We start from the raw sequence: 22,542 nt of genomic DNA, 5'->3' as shown, positions 1-22,542 counted from the left end.
ATTTGGGAAATTAACTTCTGCCAGATAATGATTAGTAGTTATCTCGGATTTGGGACAAAGTTCTACAGCTTCTGCTTGCAGTTTTGCCGGGGCAGTGTAGGGTTGCATTTCGAGAGCGAATTCTCTCGCAGCTTTGTTTTCTTCACGTGATGTTACAAATCCAGCTGCATTCTGTAGGCTTGTTGATGGATAGGCCCTGTTTAATGGGAATCACTTGGGCAAACTGGGTTTAAGCATATGGCACGCGTATGATGCTTTTATGCGTGTGTATTTTTTGTGGGCTGTGTAATGTGTTAGAAGTGAAACTTTAGCCGCCTAAAATTTTCCTTTTGTTGGCAAGATCACTTGACCTTGCTGACAGATTACATCTTACGAAGAAATAAATGATGACATGCCTCTGCAATTGAGATGTTTTCAGAGGGTGTCGTTCAGGACAACTCTGCTGCTGCTTGGAGCATGTTAGCAGCCATGCCTTAGCTAAAATCTTCTTATCTCAACGAAATAGTCCGCAGTTGCGAGTACGCTGGTCTGGAACCTCTAAATTATGCTTTAAGCAAGGATTAATGTCATAAAATTTTTCGTACACAAGTAAATAAAAGTTGTGTCTCATTAATCTATTGTGAATGCACCGGGCACACTATGATCTAAGATCAAAAAAAAAAAAAGTGAACATTGGGAATTTTAAGAAATCGGGAGAGATCAGGAATAAAATTATGATTATATTGAGAAATTGATTTACATTTAAACACTAAATATTCATAACTCTCCAAAATTACCATATGTGTGATCTTGATGTTTTCCTTGTCACACTTGAACAGAGATTTCTCTCTATTGGTCTTTTCATTTATTTATATCTAAATCCATATAATATTAGAAAATTATGTAATTGTATCATTAGTTTTCTTTGGTCTGTAGATCAATATGGTACAAAATGATTTTTTTAGAATATTTTGATATTCAATTTACATGAAATATTTGAACGGTGAAAAATGGGCCAAAATTGTGAAAATTTTGCAATGATTAATTAGACAGCAGAACCAACTTGGTCTATTTTTGTATGAAACTTTATGTGTAACTAATACAAGCAGTGAAATATATTACAAATGATATTAATTTTTGAAAAGAACTTTTGAAAATTAATTTAGTAAGGTGCGATGGAAAGAAGTTCTCTCTAATCTAATACAAAAGAGGAGTCTAATTTAAAAAGTTACTTATATATTATGAAGAGTAAATGGCCAAAAGGATCATTAAACAATTTAAAATGGTAAGGGTAGGCCATCGAACCATTTTTTGAGTGAAAAAAGTCACCTCAACCCTCTAAAACAAGCTTTTAGAATCATCTTGACCAATTTAGCCGGTCAAACCAGCCAAAAGAAAAAAAAAAATTAAACTTGACCTAGTATTATAAGTTTTCAAAGGCATAAAATGTCATATTCTTATTGACACATCTTTTCTTTGGATTGATTATATATTTACCTCTCGTGAGGTTTTGCCAAATTATCAATCAAACCCTAAGTGTATATTCTCGTCGATATCAGTCAAACCCACTTTCAGGGGCAAAATGTAATTACACCTTGCATTTAAAAAATAGAGTAGTTTGTCCCATTTCCGTGCACAGCCAGGAAACTGAATGAAGCCGAAGCTCAGAAATTTACAGACATCAGAAGAGGTGAAAGAAGAGAGAAACTGCGCCTGCGCTAGAGGTAGAGAGAAGGTGCTACATTTACAGAATTCCACGAGGAGGAGGAGGAGGAGAAAACTCTCATATTTAGGCAAATGGGGGTGGACTACTATAAAATCCTTCAGGTAGACCGCAATGCCAAAGAAGACGACCTCAAGAGAGCCTATCGCAAACTCGCTATGAAATGGCACCCCGATAAAAACCCTAACAATAAAAAGGATGCCGAAGCAAAGTTCAAACAAATCTCCGAAGCCTACGATGTACTACTACTTGCTTAGTGTATTGAGATGTTTCATACTAAAAAAAAAAACCCTAATCTGTCGACCCTCTAACTTAGTATCTGTTTATTGACTTTTCCCTTTTGTTGTTTTGTCCTTTTGAAAATGTAGGTGTTGAGTGATCCGCAGAAGAGGGCAGTATATGACCAGTACGGAGAAGAGGGATTAAAGGGGCAGGTTCCTCCGCCTAGTGCATACGCCTCTACGTCGGATGGGGGTGGTCCCACCATGTTCCGGTTCAATCCCCGCAACCCCGATGACATTTTCTCCGAATTCTTTGGGTTCTCGAGTCCCTTTGGGGGAATGGGCGGGATGGGAGATATGGGTGGCCCGCGTTCTGCTGGATCAAGCTTCTCCAGAGGTATGTTCAGCGATGATATCTTCGCATCGTTTAGGAGTGCCACCAGCGAAGGCTCCTCTGGCAGTGTCCCCCGGAAAGCCGCCGCCATTGAGCGGACACTGCCCTGTAGTTTGGAAGATTTGTACAAGGGAACCACAAAGAAGATGAAAATTTCGAGGGATGTAAATGATGCCAACGGGTAAGCTTTTTATTTGAGTTGCTTCGGCTTCAAAAATTGTTTTTGTTGCGAGAACTCCTAAAATTCAATCTGGAGTATAATGTTGGGATTTAGAATTGCTATGTTTGTCTTTTTTGTTTGGGTTTAATGCGTTAATTACGGAATTTTGGTTTCTTTGGGGTGAAGGTGTTATATCTGTTCACGGGAATTATGCATATAGGGATTGGTTTTTGGTCAATTGTGTGATTCACAAGCACATTTATACTGGCAATTTGGGTTTTTGATGCTGCATTTACAGTTTAGTAGTTGTGGGAAAATTTGATGGCACTCCTAGGGCACTTGAAGTGATTGGTCTTAGTATTCTGAAAGAGGCCATCACATTTTCTTATCTCAAATTTCCAGTAATGTGTGACATATATTCTTGTAAGTTGCATTTTGATGTCTCTAATATGCTGAAGGACTCACAACCATGTCATTGCCCAAAAAAAAAGTGTCCTAGTATCATCCTGTACTTTCTTATGGTAATAAGATTATATGATTATTGATTACACTTATTCTGCATGACACCCAATAGCCAATGCCCCCATATATGCATGTACTTTTGAGTTCTAAGCTTTATTTTTTTCCTGGGTTGGTTCTTTCGTTCTTTTTAGCTCATTATTTTGGAATTTTAAATAGCATGGACGAGGGTTTTGATGAATAGACAGTTTGTAAAAGGATTGGAGTTGGAAGGATAGAGCCGCTTTTTCAGTTAAGTTTGTTGGAGTCTGTCATTGACATAGGACTAACCTTAAACTATGAACAGCTTTCTATGATTGCATTTTCCAAGCAAGGTGATTGAAAATGAGATAGACAGGGGCTTCAATTTGGCTATAGAGGCCGACTCATATAGGCCATACATTGTTCACATGCTTTTTGAGCAAGCTAACAGTTGCTATAGCGTTACACTCTCCCTGGACAGGTCTTGATTTTAGAAATGATTCTTTTCCTGGTCCAGTCTCTTCTTGTTCTAGCACATTGTAATAATGTCTCTATCTCACTGAGAAAAAGAGGGGCTCTCATCATGATAACAGCGTTTGAAGAGGATTTCAGTGCAACTGACTGCACCCGTTTTGCCTTGCTTTTGGTTGAAAAGTGTGAGTATTTGGATGCTCCCTTCACCCCTGGAGAAAGAAAGCATGAACTTGATGGCTTTTTTGAACTCATTGGACAACGGTTGCAAGGCCTGTGATATGCACAAGGCTTTGAGGGATAGTTGTAGGTGAATTGAACCTCCCCCCTCCCTCCATCACTTCCAAAAAAAAAGAGAGAAGATGGTCAGGCGTACACATTGCTCAGATTGTACTGGTTTGGATTGTATTCTCGAAACTGATGCAGCACTGGGATTGGTATTGGTTCCTCTTTGGACTTCACAGTGGTCAGGGGCACATCCTCTCTGTGACCTCTGGGTAACTTGTCTATCCTACACGTTCCATACAGTTGTGTGGATTTGCCACCTCAGTTTTTGGATCAATGGTTAGTGACATTGGTGCATGAGGGTTGTTATTACACCTCTTTTTGTTGCTGGTTTTGCTTAGTTTCCCTTGTCTCATTTTTGAATAGAGAAGGACCTGAGGTGTATTTCTCTCAACCCAATGCTTTATTGCCTTAGCAAGCCTACCAATGTACCAAAAGCTTTGAAAGTGACTATAATTTTGGACTTTGGGCTCGTGCAATAAATGAATTAGAATTTTGGCTCTTCCTTCTTCTCCTTCTTCTTCTTCTTCTTCTACCATTTCTGAGTGAGATGGAATAGAAGAGCTTCTGATTGGCATGGCCGTGTGGGCAGTCAGTGTCAACCATCCTTTTATTTACGCTTTTTGAATTAAGGAAATATTTTTTATTTTGCTTGGCTTGTCAGGTTAAATGTGATGTCCTTTTTCTGAAGCTGGTCTTGGCCCTCATCTGAATGGAATTATTAATTTCATGCCTGATAATTTTTCATCATTTAGTAGACTTGTCATTCTAAAATTTTCTACGCTCAATGTTTTTCTTAGAACTGAAATAACTTCTTTTTTGTGTACATGATTGCTCTAAATTATTGGATAATTACATGTCCATAGAATTTAGCCATTCTGCCCAGTGCTATTCCATAATGCAGCCTGGCTGATTGTGCTGCAAAATATCAGGCTATCAGATTTCCATAGATGATGACATGCAAAGATTTTTTAAAATTTCTTTTTTTTTTGTGTTGGGGGGGGGGGGTGCTGGGAGGTTTGGGGGAATGGGATTGGTGGGGGTGGGATTCATGCAGGATGATTTAGTTGCTTTCTTTTACATATGCTATCTGGGGCTTTGATGCTCATTGTTTACTCTTGTGCAGGAGACCAACAACAATGGAGGAAATTCTTTCAATTGAGATAAGGCCAGGCTGGAAGAAGGGAACAAAAATTACTTTTCCAGAGAAAGGAAATGAACAGCGGGGTTTTATACCCTCAGACCTTGTCTTCATTGTCGATGAAAAACCTCATAGTGTCTTCAAAAGGGATGGCAATGACCTTGTCATTACCCAGAAGATTTCGCTAGTTGAAGCTTTGACTGGTTATACTGCTCAGATGACAACACTTGATGGTCGAAGTTTGGCAATACCTATTAACTCCATCATAAGCCCTACCTATGAAGAAGTTATCAAGGGAGAGGGTATGCCTATTCCCAAGGAACCTAGCAAAAAGGGGAACTTAAGGATTAAGTTCAACATCAAATTCCCTACAAAGCTTACCTCTGAACAAAAAACTGGCATTAAGCGATTATTGACATCTCCAGGAGCAAGTACTTAGTCCAAGATCCTGTCATGTTCCCTACGAGGCTTACCTCTGCACAAAAAACTGGCTTGAAGTGATTATTGACACTCCAGGAGCGAGTACTCAGTCCAAGATCCTATTATGATCATATGAGCTTGTAGTTGTTGTCTCGCTTTGAGGTTGCTGAAGTAGAAATTTTATCATGACAGTAACTTAGTAGCCTATCATTAATTTAATGTTACTTTATCAAAGTACACGGTTGTATACTGCAGTGGCTCCTTTCAAATTGAGATTTTTTGTGCGAAACAATTTGTTTCATTTTTCGAAGCACTGTGCTGAGAAAAATGGGTTACGGTTACAGAAGAAATGTTGTATCCTTTCCTGTGTGTGTGTTTATGTGCGTGTGTGCATGTCAAATGAGAGAGAAGATTTCACAGTTACAGTTGAACTAGTCAGTAGTTTTCCATTTCATTTGTCCATGGAAGATCGTGGATAAAATTCATGTATCTTGAGATGCTTTGCTCTTTCTCATGCGCTAGCATAAGGGTTGAAATTTACTTGTTGCTGTTCGTACGTCTAGCTAAGGAGTTGTGGATCAGCTGATGCTTAAAATGAAGGGGTTTCTGAAGTGTTGGGTTTTGGTGCTGCTGTTTGAGACATTATGGTCAGATTTAGCGGTTTGAGGTTCTTGGAGTGATACCAAAGCTTTTGCTGCTTCTTTAGCTTATATTTGGTGACAAATGGAGTTTTCCCGGAACCTATCGACCAGTTGCCATGATTTAACCTGTGCCCGTGGGTGCTCTCAACTGGCTAGAGTAAATTCTTGATGCTGATTGAAAGTGGTCGAAGATATTTCTTGTTCTTATTTTTTTGCCTTCGGTTAGCAGTACTGTTAGCAAAATTTGGATGCAGATAAAATCTTGCTAAGTAGTGCAAATGGAACCTCTGTGACCCTTCCATTGTGGATTGATTTTTTTTTTTTTTTTTTTTTTTTAGACTTTCCATTGTGGATTTTTAGATTTGACAGATTGTCACAGGGCTGCTTAAAGAAACAAGGAGTTTTCTGCTTGTAATCTAAAGATTTATTGTGTTCTCCGTCGTATAAGGAATGTCCGCATCTTACTGAACAGGGAGAAACGACAGCGACAGACAGAAAGGCAAAAGGAAGGAAGCGGGGAACGATGTCAGAAACCAAATCTCACTTCATTTACTACTCCTTTTAACTTGTTTTTTAAGGCAGTCAGCGCTGGCATGGCCGCCTACGCATTCTAAACGTATCTTTCAATCTCTTTACATCTTTCCTTTTTTTTTTTTTATAATTTCTTTTCATTTTCTTAAGACCTCTACAATATGTGCTCTTGCTATTTTTCCATCACTATTTTAGAAAGATTTTCTTGAATTTTTTTCTTTTTTTCCATTATTTTTTTTCCCTGCAGCCAATACATTACCACAAATTGATGAATTTTTATCAATTTGCTTGTAACTCCTTCTACGTTCCAGGTGCTTCTTATCTACTCTTGCACGACGTCATCAGTTTTAGCTAAACCTTAAACCATTATGGTGTAATGGTTATTTTAATGGACAAAACTCATATTCGTTAGCAAGAGAAGAGAGAGGCCATTAGGTCACATCTAATCCTCCATACTATAATCTTTTTTTTTTCCGTATTATAAAATTACAATCTTGAGAGTCTACTATGTTTTTTTAATTCTTATTTTTTATTAAAGACCATGGGAAAATTGTGTGATTGCTATTGTGATGTCAACTCAATTGCATGGTACACGCAACGCGTTTTATTTCTCTGAATTTTGCTTATTTATTGTACTTGTGTGTGGTTGATCTTTTTACAAACTTCACAAATTTTTTCACTTTTCTAATTATTATATGAATGTTGACTTCGGCATGTGTCAATATTTTCTTATAATTAGATTAAAGTATTTTTAAATTGCATTATGTTCTATATCTCATGAATATTGAAGGGGAAGTGCGTCTATATATATTTTTTGATTATTTTTGTTTTAGATTGTTAATTGTTCGAGTTAAATGTATTGTATTTGCAAAAAATAGTAACTTTTAAATACAGCTTAAAAAATTAAAAAATAATAGTGCTTCAAAGTAAAAGAATTACAATATAAGAACAAAAATATGGTAAAAACCCAATATAAGAAAAAAATATGGTAAAAACCCAAAATCAAATCAATGAGTTACGAAGATAATTTTTTTTTTTCGACAAGGTATATAGATGTGACTAAACCAAATAGGTGCTTCGGCCCTCCTTTGGATTTTTTTCACTGCGTACCCTTGACCTACAGTCTAAAGAGGGACTTAATCCCTTTTTGGTAGCCACAGAGCCAAAGCTCAATGGTAGAGTTATAAAGATAATGGATGAATAAATTAGAGAGAGAGAGAATAATAAGACAAACTAGTCAATTAATTAGAAAGAGAAGAAAAAGAGTAATTGGTGGATAATGAATCCAACAAATTAATCAATGAGAATATATGGGATTGACTAATTGAGGGTGACGTTGGTATTTGAATAAAAATTGCTCTAACAATAAATTATCATCCTGACAGTATTGCCAGCCAAAGAGAATAAGTAGGTGAAAAGATAAAAAATAGAATTAACAGTCACAAAAAATAAAATGTTTAAATTAAAAAAAATTTAAACATTGACACATGACGAAAAGATAAGAGCATCTAATTGGCAGAAACCAAAATAGGAACACAAGAGTGTAAGAGATAATGACATAATTAATATGAACATATAAAAGGTATAAAAGGCAGGTCATCAATAGATTGGTCACAATTTACAATATATAAGGATGAGCAAAAAAGATTAAAATCAATTATTACCAGAAAAAAGCATAAACTAAAAAATTCAAGTGGCACGTAGATAGAATGTCCATTTGGCAGAAAATTAAAGCAATCAAATCAACATACGAGTGTGTGGTGCATCCGTTTGATTCGATGATGATTTAGTTTTCATGGGTTCTCTCGACTCAGTTGGGTCACCCCCTAGAGAAAAGTAGTATAGTGTTGTTTTAAAATTTCCTTTGGCAAAAAAGAAAAAGTTTTTTTTTTTTTGGCTTACGACACTCAAAAGTGTTTTTGCTCATCACACTCCGCATTTATTTTGACCTAAAAAAAAAGTGACACGAGAGGAAACAGAGCATAATTAAGAAGCTTGGCTTGAGTAAAAATTAGGTGCTCCAAAATTGATTCTTGCAGGAAAGAGTTAAAAACGATAGCGTTAATCCCACTTCTCAAATTCCGTCCTCTTTCTTCTTCTCCTTCTTCTTTATTGTCTCCTCTTTTTAAGTTCAAAAATTTAACTTAGCGGTATTGGATTGGGCATGGATCCAATAATACGCTAGTAAATACTAGAGAGTACAGAGTATTACTACGCAAACACAAAGTGAAGCGGCAGGTAATTTTTTAGAGCTCTGCTCGTAATTGTAATTAATAAAATCCTTGTCTTCTCAATCCTCCTCCTGCCTGTGGGTGTAAAATTAAATTGGTTTTTTTTTTTTAAATAATACTACTCAATAGAATAATTGAAAAAAAAAAAAAAAGAGGAGCGGGTTGAAAATCAGTTAATCTGGGGTTGTTAGGAGGAGGACTTATAGCTTCTAAAATGTCTTCGGTTTCCTCAAACCCCCGAACTGTAGAAGAGATCTTCAAAGATTACAGCGCTCGTCGTGCCGGAATAGTTCGTGCTTTAACATACGGTACTCAATCCCTACCTACCTCTCTTAATCCATTCTAATCTTTTCCTTAGTCATTCAGTGTCTAATTTATTGTTATCATTTTGCTTAATTTCACGCTGCAATCAGCCTTTTCTCCATTTTTTATCCTGGTATTCAAAAAAGCTCCTTTTTTTTTGGGTTTTGTGTGATCAGATGTGGATGACTTTTATGGACTTTGCGATCCAGGTAAATTCTGCTTTTACGAGATTTACGGTTTTGTTTACTGTAGATCGGAGCGTGTTGGTTAAACTCAGTTGCTTTTCAAGGAAGGTACAAATATTTAAGATTGATCCTATAGTAGTATGAAACTGCATTTATCCTCGTATCAAAAGGGCTCTGTTAATTCAAGGAATTCCTGCAATTTAAAAGCCGGTGCTCTGATTTTTTGCGCTCTAACATTCATATTTTGATATCGAGCTATACGCTTTTAAATTACTTTTACGTTGGAGATTTGAAAAGATGATTGTATCGCTGTTCCCTGGGAGAATTAGGGAAAACTTTTGACTGATCATGATGATAGTATTATTTTTAGCATTTTTATTTTCTTGAAAACATATGAGACAGAAAGTCGGCAAGTGAAGATTCCTTTGCGCAAGGAGAGTCATTTACCTTGAATAAACGGTTGGAACTGTCTACTGAGTTGAATTGCATTATATGCTTTGTTTTACGCGATACATCAAACCAAAAAGAATAAAGCACCTACCTGCAGTACCTTCGATTGAGATATATACTCCTTTTCGTTTCTTAAATATGCATAAACTAGGCCCGTCTGTTCGACTTCCATGTTCTAACTTTGCTTCAGATTTTTTGGCTTTATAGTTCTTGCTTTCTTTGTGGTATGATCAAGTCAGTCTGTTTTCTGGGCTGTGTAGAGAAGGAAAATTTGTGCCTGTATGGTCACCCAAATGAGACCTGGGAAGTGAATCTTCCGGCTGAAGAAGTACCTCCAGAGCTTCCAGAGCCTGCACTCGGGATCAATTTTGCTAGGGATGGAATGAACCGTCGAGATTGGCTCTCGTTGGTTGCTGTGCACAGCGATTGTTGGTTGCTCTCTGTGGCTTTCTATCTTGGTGCTAGGCTTAATCGAAATGAAAGGTTAGCTGTTTCAAGGCACTGTCTTTGGAATTCCGGGATTAGACTGTCAATGATAACAATGACCTCATTTGAATTGGGTAGTCTCCAAAGTTGGTGTTGCATGCTTAAGAATGTTCTATGGCTGCATTATTCACATCGTTTATTTCAAGATTGCTTCTGTGTGTGGTGTGTGAAGAAAATGTAATGTATATAGATTTATTTGCCTTTTTGCAAGCGATCTTAATTACTCAAAGGCAAAACAGCATAACTTCTATGAGTTTAAGCAACGTTTCTGATGTGCCATCAAGCTTTTGCAGTTTGCCTGGAAATATAATGATCCTTGTGAAACTTTCAATTGGTCAGAGATATGTTTGTCTATCTGATCAAGCATAATTTGCTTAGATATGAGCGCTGTTACTAATATCTCGTACGCAATCAAGTTCATCAATCACTAATTATTCTGTAAATGCTTACACACACACACACTCTCTCTCTCTCTCGGGGGGGGGGGGGAGGAGAGGTGCTCGCTGCGTGGGGTGGAAGCTGGGTTGCGAGGTTTTGGATGCTTAATTGGCTTGTTTTGGCATTAATGACTAAGCCTTTTGTCCTGATCTCACCTTCAGCCACTATGGCTTGTTATCAATATGTAAAATTTAACTTAAATTTGCTATGGTGCAATCAAATTCTTCTAAAGATTCAAGATTTCCTACACATTGCTTTGACTGGTATACCTTGATTCAAAACCAGTTATCTGTTCCTTCACTCCAGCTCTTTCAGTTCTGGGACTTCTTAATATTGCTTGATCTTAATTTGTACAGTAAATCAAAATTAGGTATGGTAATTAGTCAAATTCTTTCCATTATGCAAGATGTCCTAATCTGCTGTTTTGGCTGGTATACTGTGATGCCTTGATATTTCATAGGTTGTGCACTTATCTTCAAGGTAGTGAGCTTGCCATATTACTAGAAACAATTGTTAATCCATCGTTTTTACTCTCTCTCTCTCTCTCTCTAGCTGACCAAGCATGATATTATACTAATTCAAGCTCTTTCAGAGAGGTAAAGTATCAAATCAGCAGTTGCATGATATTATTGTGAAAGTTGGCATATGCCTATGATGTGAACTAATGTAGTGTTGTGTTGATATGCATGACCGCCTCTTTTTGATCCTCGAACATTTAGTTAATGGTTTATGATTCCATTATTTCTGTGTGTCTGTGTGGAACCAGATTAACAGATTGTGGTATCAAGTTACTAATCCAAAACTATTTATGCTGCTTTCTGGACAGGAAGCGTTTATTCAGCTTAATCAACGATCTTCCAACTGTCTTTGAGGTTGTGACAGACAGGAAACCTGCAAAAGAAAAGCCCAGTGTGGATAGTGGAAGCAGATCTCGTGGCGGCACAAAGGTATGTCGATAGTAATGAAGTTCAAGTGGCTGTTGTTTGTTCTCTAATTGTATTTCTTTCTTTCTTCCCATTTAAATTGGGGTGACTTCTTTGGCTGATGAATTATGCTGTGGAGATAATCTTCTAATTCTGATTGTATGACCAGTACTTAATGGCGCATTTTATATAACAATGTGTAACTTTTAGGTACTTTTATTTGAAGTTTGATTTCTGCAACTGGCTTTTTCAAGGAACCAGCACAACTGACCCAAATTTGTCTATTACCCTTTCCTTGCGTGTCCTCCTTCCAAGGACTATATGCTGCATTGTCATTTATATACCATGAGACAACTAGATTACCTTCAGTCGCGGAAACAGAAGAAACTAATTTTTTGAACATTCTTCTGGTTTATATTTGATTTACATTTTGCACTTCCATCCTTGACGTGTGATCTTTATTTGCAGAGATCAAATGATGGTCAGGCTAAAAGCAATCCAAGATTGGCAGATGAAAGTTATGAAGAGGATGACGATGAACACAGCGAAACACTTTGTGGCAGCTGTGGGGGAAATTACAATGCAGATGAGTTTTGGATTGGTTGTGACATTTGTGAGAGGTGGTTCCATGGGAAGTGTGTGAAAATTACCCCTGCTAAAGCTGAAAATATAAAGCAATACAAATGTCCATCTTGCAGCTTGAAGCGAGGCAGGCAGTAGTTGTCACTACTCAAGGCCAACTCAGGATCAGTGGTGTTTTGACAAAAGTAGTATAGAGATATCACTTTATAATGTCTTTAATGGACTCATATTATGTTTGTTTGCAATTTAGGGAACAACAAGCTTGGCTTCTTCCCTACTAAACCCTTGCTCTGATGCTTTGTTATATAGAAATCTCTTCATTTTAATAGATATTCTTACAATTTCAATGGTTGGTTTTGTTGTTACATCATCATTTAATGAGGGGTGCGCCTAGCTTCAGTTTGGTTGCATTACTATGTGAACAGGCCACGCAAGAAATATTTATTGACGGGGTCAAGATCAAATCTTCTGATCCTGTGAAGTCTTGTTTATGCTTTAGAGTCTTACCATTATCTTCTTTTAGAATTGTTCGTTAGCAAGTTGGCATTGTCGATGTAAGCAAATTTGCAGAGAATCTAGTCTGTCGAGGCCCCAGTTGGTAAAAGGTAAGCAAATTTTTTAGGATCTCGCAGGTCAAGGCTCAAATGGTAAACGCCACGAGAGTGTAGACAAGAAAAAGTGACTCTCGTATCTTCTATGTCATAACTTTATATAATTTGCGGTAGATTTGATTTGGGCATGAAGATCACGCTTACGAACGTATCTTGTCCGTTTATGTTCTTGTTCCGATCTTTATCCATAGATTTCTTCACCAAGTGATGCTAACTAGAGAAACAAGTCTCGAGTTTGAGAAAAATAGGACTCTTTTCCTTGGCTTGGTTTGTACCGAAAATTGAAGACAATCTACGGCATCCCACCCCACGCCCGCTTAGTGCCTATCGCCCACATAACATCATCTACACTGGCAACGAGCCCTTTAGCGCCTTTTTATCTCCTGCATGACAATACCAAGACCGGAGGGGCGGGTCGCTGCGCATTTTTATGCCCGGGAGACTAGTGAGGTCAACATGGGGGCGAGTCGTTCCGATGGCTCTTCGAAAGAGCGCTTGAAATGGACCCAAGAACTTCACAGTCTCTTCGAGAAGGCGGTTAACCAGCTTGGTGGTCCAGACAGTAAGTGAGCCAATTGAGATATTCTTCTGCGCAATTTGGTGCATGCATTAATGTTCTTCTGCGTAGCCTGCCGAGTTTCTCCTCCATAGTCTTGTGTGTTGCGGCAGCTGATTGATTTTGTCATCCTCTTGATGTCTAAACTGCAGGGGCAACACCAAAGGGTATTTTGAAGGCTATGGGCATTCCTGGACTCACTATTTTCCACGTTAAAAGCCACTTGCAGGTGCTCTCCCCTGCCTTCACGAGTCACTCCACTCCATTCAAATTTTTTGATCCAACAGTTTTGCTGGAATCTTGCTGCTTCTCCCACCCTGTCCTTCTGTCTGTACACGGAGATAGAATATGCATTAAATGGTGCGGGAGGGAAGGACTTGCATTTCTATGATCGGAAGCAGTTAAAACTCTCTTTTCTACCATCGCGATCATCATGGGAAATTTTCGTCTCCGTCACTAAAGAGTTTCTCTGTTTCCCTCCCGTCTGCACTTTTTTTTTTTTTTTTTAACCGTTTATGTATGCATCAAAAATAAAATCCGATATGCAAGTCGTCGTCAGCCAGCCGGTATCATCACATATTCGCCTGAGATGCACCATAAATCATGCATATGGGTCGATCAGGATCAGCACATAGTTAAGAACTAGAAGTGAAGAAATAGTAGTAATTGTCAAATATCTCTGAATGGCACTTAATAATTATTAAGCCTTCTTGATTTGGCGCAATATATAGGTCCAGCTTCACTTTACAATGGTACTGTAAGATAAACCGAAATAGTGAGAGCACTATTTTAGGATTGAAATGAGATAATTGCTTAATCAAAGCGTTTTGCTTGGCGTCCTGTAGATTTTTAGGAACTTCAGTACATATGACTTGGCAACCATTTTGGAGTCATAGCTTTAATAATAATATATTTGCTCTTTTTTATTATTCCAGAAATACAGGATGTCAAAGTTCATCCCAGAATCACCCAACAGTAAGTTTATCCAGTTCGAAAAAAAGTATATATATATATATATATATATTTGGCTTTCATTTCGCTTTCAGATCTCTGTTTCTGTGCGTCCACCAGGAACAGGAAGAGAAAGGGCCATTCCCGTTCGTTTAGTTTAGTTTAGTATATTGATTTGATGACTGATGGGTCTCCTCAATTCATTCATATTCAGGGGGCAACAGGTTTGAAAGGAGAAGCATATCTGAAATATTGCCAAACTTCAGCGCAACATCGTAAGTAGCAGCCATCCATCACTGTTGATTTTCAGATGAATAGCAGCAAGTCAGATTCCAATTAACAAAATCTATTCTCCCTGTTATTACAGAGGCGCTCAACTTAACGAAGCACTACAAATGCAAAAAGAGGTGCAAAAGCGGCTGAGTGATCAGCTTGAAGTAAAGCAAATCGTCCCCTTATTCTATTCTCCAAGTTGGAACTTAAGATCAAGTTGGGATTTCATTCTGCCTTTCTTATCCTATTTCAGGTTCAAAGGAGTTTGAAGATGAAAATCGAGGCTCAAGGAAGATTTCTAGAGAGAATTGCAAACGAACACAAAAACAGGGCGGCAAATGCAAAACCAAGCAAGCCTTACTCTCCAGCTGTATCCCTGCCTTCTCTGTGCGAGGAGTCCGACTCTGAGGTAGACAGAAACGAAATAAGACCTGCTGTTGCTGCTGCTGCTGCAGAATTTCGAGCACCAAAGAGGATAAGGATAGAAGATGACGATGCTTTGCTACAAAAATGCAACCTTGAATCCTACAACACTGGCCATCAGAGCCCGTTTCTCCTCAGGGGATTGAACAGCCCGTGTTGGGCTCATGAAATGGGATATCCATGGGGCGTTGCAACCCAGTCTCCCATGTTGCCGGCACTGTATGACCCTCTAAACTGAATCAATCAATCAAATCAGATCGTGTATAATTCAAATAATGGCGATTACAGTAATAAACTTGATCTAATCTATCCCAAATTTTCTCTTAATATCATTTAGTACTCCTAATGTTTTAAAAATATTACTACCTCTTATTTTTGCTATTTGCATAACAGGATTTTTAAAAATTCTAAAGTACCCTTTTGCTCATTTTGTTAAATCAAAACATTCCTAATGCTTACTTTTAGAACTTTATAAGTGACATTGAGAAAAACTTCAGGGGAGGCTTCGGATATTATCCAAAAAAAAGGGAAAAACACTCTCCTCCTTGGTAATTAAGCACGACTTTATGCTCAGTAATTTGTGCTTAACCGTCGAGATCAAATACGCCTCTTTCTGCTGCCTGATATTTGCACTTAAAATGAACATGCTGCTACCTACGTTCGTATATATAATTTATCTTGTTCTTGCTGTGGGTTTTGAGGCGAAGATTCTTGATTGACAAATAATTTCAGGCATCAGCAGCGCGAGTCCGGGTTACTTCTGGATGTGATGCTTTTGACGGGGATTTTTCTCCCTTGACCTTTTTGGCACGGCCAAATTTCAAAGAGCTTTTTCCCGTCCTCACCTGATATTTCATCTGTCTCAGTAACGATACGGGAATTATTGGACATTGATCCAATGATTAGGGAGAGCTTCTCTAAAACTCTTCTGCAGAATAAGTTGATTTAACTCTGTCTAATGTATCGCATGAGAGTTGACGGGATTCAAATCCTGTTTAGTGCATCACGCGAGCAAGAGAAGCACAGTGCTTCCTATTTGTTCATAAAAAATCTAAAAAATGCAGTTGCACACTTATTAGTTTGCCTTTTGGAGTAGGACTAAGAATAATTGCCGTTGCCAATTTAATAAGAATATAATAACGAAATGGGAATCCGGATATGGACAATGCCTAATGGGCTTTGACAGTTTCTTTCAATTGCGAGGGGAAGCTTTGGGTCTTAGACGGTCATCAACTTTCTTAGCCCCGAATCCATCATTGAGCGCCCAGTTTTCAGATGAGTCCTAGGGAACTTAGAACATTTACAGTCGACGCAGCATTTCCACTTGATCCAAATACTCGTTTTAGGGCCCCAAACTCATGGCCCAACAGGAATCGTAGGCGGAAACGCGGGGAAAATAAAAAGGAACAAAAAATGAAAAAGATCTTATCACCTGGAAATCTAATAGGAAAGCAAAAAACCAAAGGAGCCCAACACTTACTTGCTCCACTGAGACAATTCGCCCAACTTATTCTTAATTAATTCTTTTTGGAAATATATTTTTAGTCCGTTTATTCACACGAAATGGCTGGGACATGAGTAAAGGAAAACACATTAGTTAAACCATTTGCGTCAAACAGCAATGGCCAGTACTAATCTAAGGCCATCAAATATTATGATCGGTCGCTCCTTGTCTGGTGATGGACGCCGGAAAAAAAAAAAAAAAGTGACTCGTCATCATTTTCCGTTGATAGGTGATTGGTTTTAATACACCGTATCATAATCCAGCTAATAATAATATCTTCTCACAAAGCAGATCGTTACCTAAATTTCATTGTAAAACAAGCTTTTTCCATTTGGGTTGTTCTTCAGTATTCCTTTGAAACTCAGTTACAGGTCGTTGGTGGCACGAGGTATCCCACAGGCGTACAAGATGAAGTAAAGAGGTCGTTTTGTGCCCTACTGAGTTTTCTAAAAAGAGTAAACTACTTGGATAGTCACTAAAATTTTTTTGAATAATCGAGTTTTGACCACTCAATCATTAATAATATGCTTGTGTTCACTAAACTATCAAAAGTGTAAATTTTGCACCACTCCGTCTATCTTCATGTCGAATTCTGTCATATTTAATTATTAATAGTATGGCTTGTGAATCGTGTGAACTCTTAAATTTGACAGAGTAAACGGTGGAATAAGATGGAATGACTCAAAATACATGCTTTCGATAGTTCAGTGGATAAAAATATGCTATTAATAGTTGAATGGTCAAATCTTGACTATTCGAAAGTTCAGTGGCTACCGGATAATTTGCTCTATTTAAAATCGTTTAGCTTTTCTTTTGGTAAAAAGAAAATTTTATTAACAGATTGTTGAAAATCGTCCAACATGCTTTAGTATACATCAGTGCCTATGCTAGATTCAGCAAAGAATACGTAGTTCATCTTCCTTGTTATCGACCTCAAGAAAGTCACGCAAACACCACATAAAGTCGAAGCTAGTGTTAGCCAAGTGTTGCTCTTATATTGATCAAAGGCACGAGATCATGAGATATTCTTTCTGATGTATTTTAAAAAGGGGTGAAAGAGAGAGAGAGAGAGAAGGAATATGATCAATTACGTGTTCCCTTTTTCCCAAGATTGCATGCTTGAAAATTAAATTGCATTAAGCAATGGTCACAAGAATGCATCATTTAATGACTAAATGGACATTCTGGCTATCCTACAAAACCTTCCGTGATGGTCACGGATGTGTGTGTGTGTGCGTGTGTGTTTTTTTTTCCAAAAAAAAAAAAAAAATAGGGAATGAAAATACAGGTCGTAAGAAATTTGCGTGGCATTGGTTGGTGAGCAACAGTAAAAAGTTGGAAAATTGGGCTTGAGGCGATTGGCCATCGCATTTAGAAGAGATTTTGGTGATAGTTCTGGTGTTCATACTTAGCTGTCTCGGCTGAAAAGTGAATGACCGTGACTGCCCTATTACCATGCCAATAAAACGTGCTTCTTTTCAGAGTGCCTAACCTCTGGAATGTGGCAAATAGCCCGCCCGCCCGCCCGCCCTACAATATTTACCATCCACAGGGATAAGAGTAGGCGGTAGTATTGCTTTTCAAAGCTGACTAATTTTGCCTCCGACCTTGATATTCAATGAATCGAAGGGTCCGCTGTGCTTTCTCAATTTTGACCGGTAAGGTAATTACTTCTCCCCGCCTCAGTTCAGTTGAGGACGATTCAAGCTATCTACTCCAGATATGACGAAGCATTGCGAAGACAGGAACGAGGAGCAGCGCGCGCGTAATAGATAAACACGAAGGGAGGAGTTAGACACTTAAAAGACTTGCAGCAAAGCAAAACAGCAACAGCGACTCCAAGCAAGAAGGATTAAAAGAATCAAAAATCTTGAATTCCAATTTGTCGACCGGTCCCAAATTCTCTCTTTTCGGAGCTCTTTCTTTTTTGAAAGAAAGAGCAAAGCTCAAAACTTGGATTCAAATTTCTCTTAAACTAAATGGAGGATGTTCGAACTCATTATTTCATCCGATCCTAATTAAACTATGAGTCCACCTGCACAAATCGATTGAAAATCACGGCATTTTTGAGCAACAGACGCAAATGTGAAATCCCTAAAATCAAGGAGTCGCGTTATCTTTTAATTCAATTTTATCATTAAGTTTCATGGTCGCTTAGTATAGAATACTACTTAAATTATTTATATGACCAAAAACAAGCGGTTTGTTCAAATCAGGCCGAGCCCAGAAGAAGATCACTAGAGCCTACGTATTTGTTGGGTTTTGAACGGAGGCAAAATAGTTTGCAAATTTTAATTCACGTATTCACTCTCACCCAGTTGAATTTAACAAGTAGCCTCTGCTGCAACTTGTATTGAATATGCGTTTGGAATGTAGGGGCTTTAAAGCCCTTCAATGAACCCCCCCCCCCCCCTCCCTCCTAAAAAAAAAAAAAAGGAAAAGAAAAGAATATATTTTTCCTTCAACTTTATCGAAGAAAATTATGGTCATACAGCTAAGTTGGTAATTATACCAAAATTGTACGAGTTTATACCAAATGTGATAAAAAAAAATTACACGAGTTAATTTGAATTGGATACAACTCAACTTGTGAGACCTCTGATCCTTACATGATTAGGTTATTGTTCAATTTAATCATCTTCACCAGTTATTAGCCTAAAATTAAACAAAATGTTTAAATTATAACGGTGTGTAGTAGTTTGAGTTTGAGTTTGAGAATTGGAATTGTATCTGTCTCAAGCAAATTAGATTTGGTCAGACATGCACGTGTGATTAATTATGCTGGCCGTCCAGTTGATTAATTTTATAGCATTTGTTGTGGAGGTCAAACTTGCACTACCAATGTGAAACTGGGAAAATAAGGAGATTGATTAACTATAATCAAGCGCTTAGACGAATACAATACAAGATACAATAATGGATCATTCATCTATTTGGGGGATTTGAGGGATTCAACTTGGGACTTGCCACAAGGGCCCCTTGTTCTGATGAAAACCCTGTATTCATTGTAGGTCATGGGCGAATATAGGGCAGGGGAGTCCTCCGCGACCAGCTCCGGCGCAGGTTGGACAAGCAAGTCACCCCTTGGATTGTAGAAAAATGCCAGCGACACTCGCTCTTTGACCGAATTCACGATGACTCGGTGCTCCACGCTTCTGTACCTCGCGTTGCTCAGGACCTGCAAATTCCTCGCGTGCTTAATTCATTTTCTATACTTTGACTAATTACGGCTCGAGAAAAGACAGCGATGAACATAATGCAGAATTTCTAGAAAAGCAACTTTTTTTATTTGGTCGTAACCACTTTGGTCCCCTTTTGGCAATGTTTTTCTTCTCTTTTATATATATATATATATATAGAGAGAGAGAGAGAGAGAGAGAGAAGAAGAAGCAAGCCAGGATGAAGAAACCTGAATTTGATCTCCAATGTTGACAATGAAGGCATTAGGAACCGGTTTGACCGTTATCCATTTACGGGCACGGCGGACTTGGAGGCCGGCGACATTTTCGTCAGGGAGGAGAAGGGTCATGCCACCAGGATCAGAATGTGATGAGAGGCCCAGCGTGAGGTCCGGTTGTGGACATTTCGGGTAAAAATTTATCCTCAAGCATGCGCCCACTTCCTCACCTCCGAAAGCTTGCTGAAGGTACTCCTCTTTCAGTCCAAGATTCAATGATAAAATCTTCATCAACTTCCCACAGAGTTTAACCAGTTCCTCGTTATACTTGCCTACCAGTTCCCTGCGTTGGACACCAAACAAATTCCTAATGTTAGAATGAATAAACAAATTCCTAATGATAAACTTAATTTTAAATTGAAAAAAATAAATCACCGCCGTCTTTTTAACCTCTTTTTTTTTTTTTTTTTTTAAGTTTAAAGGGAGATTTCAAATGTTACAAAAGAGAGAGAAAATGATAAGGCTCGAAAGTCAGCTGCAGGGACTTCGCCGTACGCATTAATACTAAACGCACGTTTTGTAATAAACCAGATGCCTCAGATATATATACTATACCGTGGATCAATTTTTAATGGCCGAAGACAGCAGTTCCTTTTAAGTTATTGTGGTGCATGAGTCTAGCTGCGAGACGACGTAGTATTAAAGGAAGTGGTACATGTTAGCAATAATCTCGAAGTGGTACTATTGAGTTGATGTTGCATGATCAAGAAGGTATGATGCATCAGTATCAGCAAGCATATCTTACTTACCTTACTAAACAAGTAAAGGTTAGACATGGAAAGCTCACTTTACTTATTTGGTAGATCTCTCACTCTAACAACTCTCAAGTGACATATTTTGAGCATGCAATGAGATGTACGCATGTCAAAGCAATCTTCAAATCAGATGATCTCACGTCGATTACTCCGAAAGACGATATGACGTGAAGACAATTTGGGGAGGGTTGGATTGGATAGACTTCTCATGCAAAGACATCATCCATGCCGCAACAACTGGCGGATTGGAAGAGGGTTCAAGTGGAAAATAAGAGACGCGATCGTTAATTACCTGCATGAAGATGGAAGCTTAGGCCACTTGTTTTGGTCCCTCAGGGAAGTAGGAAGGTAATGAAGAAAGAAGTAGTCACTCCAATCCAACTTTGCTCCTTTCTCCACCCCGAGCCGGCTGCCGTAACCTTCATAGGTGCTCGGGGAATTAGCATATTGCTGCATCTCCTCCAAGGGAAGGTGAAAGAATTCGCGCCACACCTCCCGAGTGCGGGCCATGAGCTCATGGCTAACCCCATGGTTAACCACCTGGAAGAAGCCCCACTCGCGACACGCAGTGGCTATGCTGTCCAAGGTTTCTTGGCGCAGCGACTCATCCTGCGGCAGGCCAGAAAAAAGACTCTGGAGGTCAATCACGGGAATTTGCACATCGCTGCCTGCAGAGGATTCTACAAGCGGGGAAGGCCTATCGGATGGACCTTTCACGTAGCGTTTGGGGATTGCCCGAATGCCACTGTCCGACAGTGATTGGACCCTCACAATTGGTTCCGGCCAACTCTGTAAGCAGTTCATGCTTGCTGCTACCAAGTTGGTGTACAAACTACTACTCAGTGAGAGCTTCTTCTGCGTTGTAGTGCTTGTATATATTTACCGAAAGTTGTGGGTATAGTGGCGGTGGTGGTGGAGGGGTAGGGAGGCGGATGGTTCTTGAGACTTGGAGTCAAGTGCAAGCGTTCTTTTTAGCAACGAGTACCACTACCAACGAGTTCAACGTGACTGAAAAAGTCCCAAAAGGCAAGGGAAGCATCTATGCAAATAGCAGCAGTAGATAGTGAACGTGATATTCGTGTGGAGTTAAACTTAGAATAGAAGTAGCGGTGGTATTACTACTACTACCTATATATAGAGAGCATAAAAGTTGGGAGGCAGTGACAGTCCAGTCCAGTACTTGTCCACTCACTCAGACCATACAGCTAGTCTTATACATGCATGATAAGTGAACATTGTAATGAAGGAAATGATCGACTTCCTGATGGACTTTTATGCATGAAGATATATGCTAACGATGTTGCTAAGGGCAAACTTGGGATCTGGCTAGTATGAACTGAACTAAAAGAGTAGATGGAGGTTACATGAACACTAAAAACATTAGAAAAGTACACGAGCTGTAAAAGTAGGGTTGGTGAGCTTTTCTGTACAAAGAAAGCTCCTTGGAGAGACCGATGAGGAGGAAACAGACCAAAACCATAAACTAATAAAGTAACAAAGTTCGTGTTATATGGTGTGCCTCGATGGCTGCCTGCCTGCCTGCTCAATATCCCTATTGAGTGCGGTGATTGATGGCTGATCGAACTGTGATATACATTACATCAGACACACAACTCATATATATATATATATATATATATATATATATATATATACACACACACACACAGATAGAGAGACATGAATAATGGTGGAGCTCATATTTCCGGCGCCGTGATGGTTTTGATTAGCTCTCTCCCTATGGGACAAGTACAAGCACATGCACATAAATGTTTAGGATGGAGAATTTTGGATTGGATCAGATGCTAGTGGCACATTAACGCTACCTTCCCTGTGGCCTATACCTACCACTTCATTCTTGATATGGATCCAAGTGGTTGCACCTATTATAAATTTGGTTGGCCGGTATTGATTACTATTTAATACTATGATCGGTTATGCCTCAAACAGGGCATAGTTTCTGGTGTT

General features: G+C 38.7%; 4 protein-coding genes across 5 annotated transcripts; 3 read left to right on the top strand and 1 right to left on the bottom strand.

The window, feature by feature from the left end:
• Positions 1–1,557: 1,557 nt before the first annotated feature.
• On the top strand, positions 1,558–5,699 carry LOC113691314 (uncharacterized). The gene is made up of 3 exons (XM_027209416.2): positions 1,558–1,941; positions 2,071–2,498; positions 4,840–5,699. Exons 1-3 carry the CDS (start codon positions 1,777–1,779, stop codon positions 5,291–5,293), a joined length of 1,047 nt encoding a protein of 348 aa, XP_027065217.1. The 5' UTR covers positions 1,558–1,776; the 3' UTR covers positions 5,294–5,699.
• Positions 5,700–8,413: 2,714 nt separating this feature from the next.
• Positions 8,414–12,391, top strand: LOC113693836 (PHD finger protein ALFIN-LIKE 1). The gene is made up of 6 exons (XM_027212573.2): positions 8,414–8,684; positions 8,869–8,985; positions 9,157–9,189; positions 9,876–10,098; positions 11,366–11,486; positions 11,931–12,391. Exons 2-6 carry the CDS (start codon positions 8,892–8,894, stop codon positions 12,180–12,182), a joined length of 723 nt encoding a protein of 240 aa, XP_027068374.1. The 5' UTR covers positions 8,414–8,684; positions 8,869–8,891; the 3' UTR covers positions 12,183–12,391.
• A 511-nt stretch (positions 12,392–12,902) lies between these two features.
• On the top strand, positions 12,903–15,174 carry LOC113694325 (protein PHOSPHATE STARVATION RESPONSE 3). Of its 2 annotated transcripts, none has more exons than XM_072051862.1 (6): positions 12,903–13,217; positions 13,364–13,440; positions 14,147–14,186; positions 14,377–14,437; positions 14,530–14,569; positions 14,689–15,174. In XM_072051862.1, exons 1-6 carry the CDS (start codon positions 13,043–13,045, stop codon positions 15,094–15,096), a joined length of 801 nt encoding a protein of 266 aa, XP_071907963.1. In that variant the 5' UTR covers positions 12,903–13,042; the 3' UTR covers positions 15,097–15,174. The 2 variants fall into 2 exon arrangements, with proteins under 2 accessions (XP_071907963.1, XP_027069043.1); XM_027213242.2 differs by having other exon boundaries at positions 12,904–13,217; positions 14,530–14,599.
• A 4,032-nt stretch (positions 15,175–19,206) lies between these two features.
• Positions 19,207–22,165, bottom strand: LOC113691925 (jasmonate-induced oxygenase 1-like). The gene is made up of 3 exons (XM_027210251.2): positions 20,867–22,165; positions 19,772–20,102; positions 19,207–19,540 (listed from the first exon to the last, which is right to left on the bottom strand). The coding sequence occupies exons 1-3, from the start codon at positions 21,376–21,378 to the stop codon at positions 19,292–19,294; spliced, it is 1,092 nt and encodes a 363-aa protein (XP_027066052.2). The 5' UTR covers positions 21,379–22,165; the 3' UTR covers positions 19,207–19,291.
• Positions 22,166–22,542: the final 377 nt, after the last annotated feature.

This window comes from Coffea arabica, chromosome 6c (assembly GCF_036785885.1).
Source record: "Coffea arabica cultivar ET-39 chromosome 6c, Coffea Arabica ET-39 HiFi, whole genome shotgun sequence".
NCBI lineage: Eukaryota > Viridiplantae > Streptophyta > Magnoliopsida > Gentianales > Rubiaceae > Coffea > Coffea arabica.
Note: the sequence above shows the minus strand (reverse complement) of the source record. Positions and strands in the feature narration are given on the sequence as shown.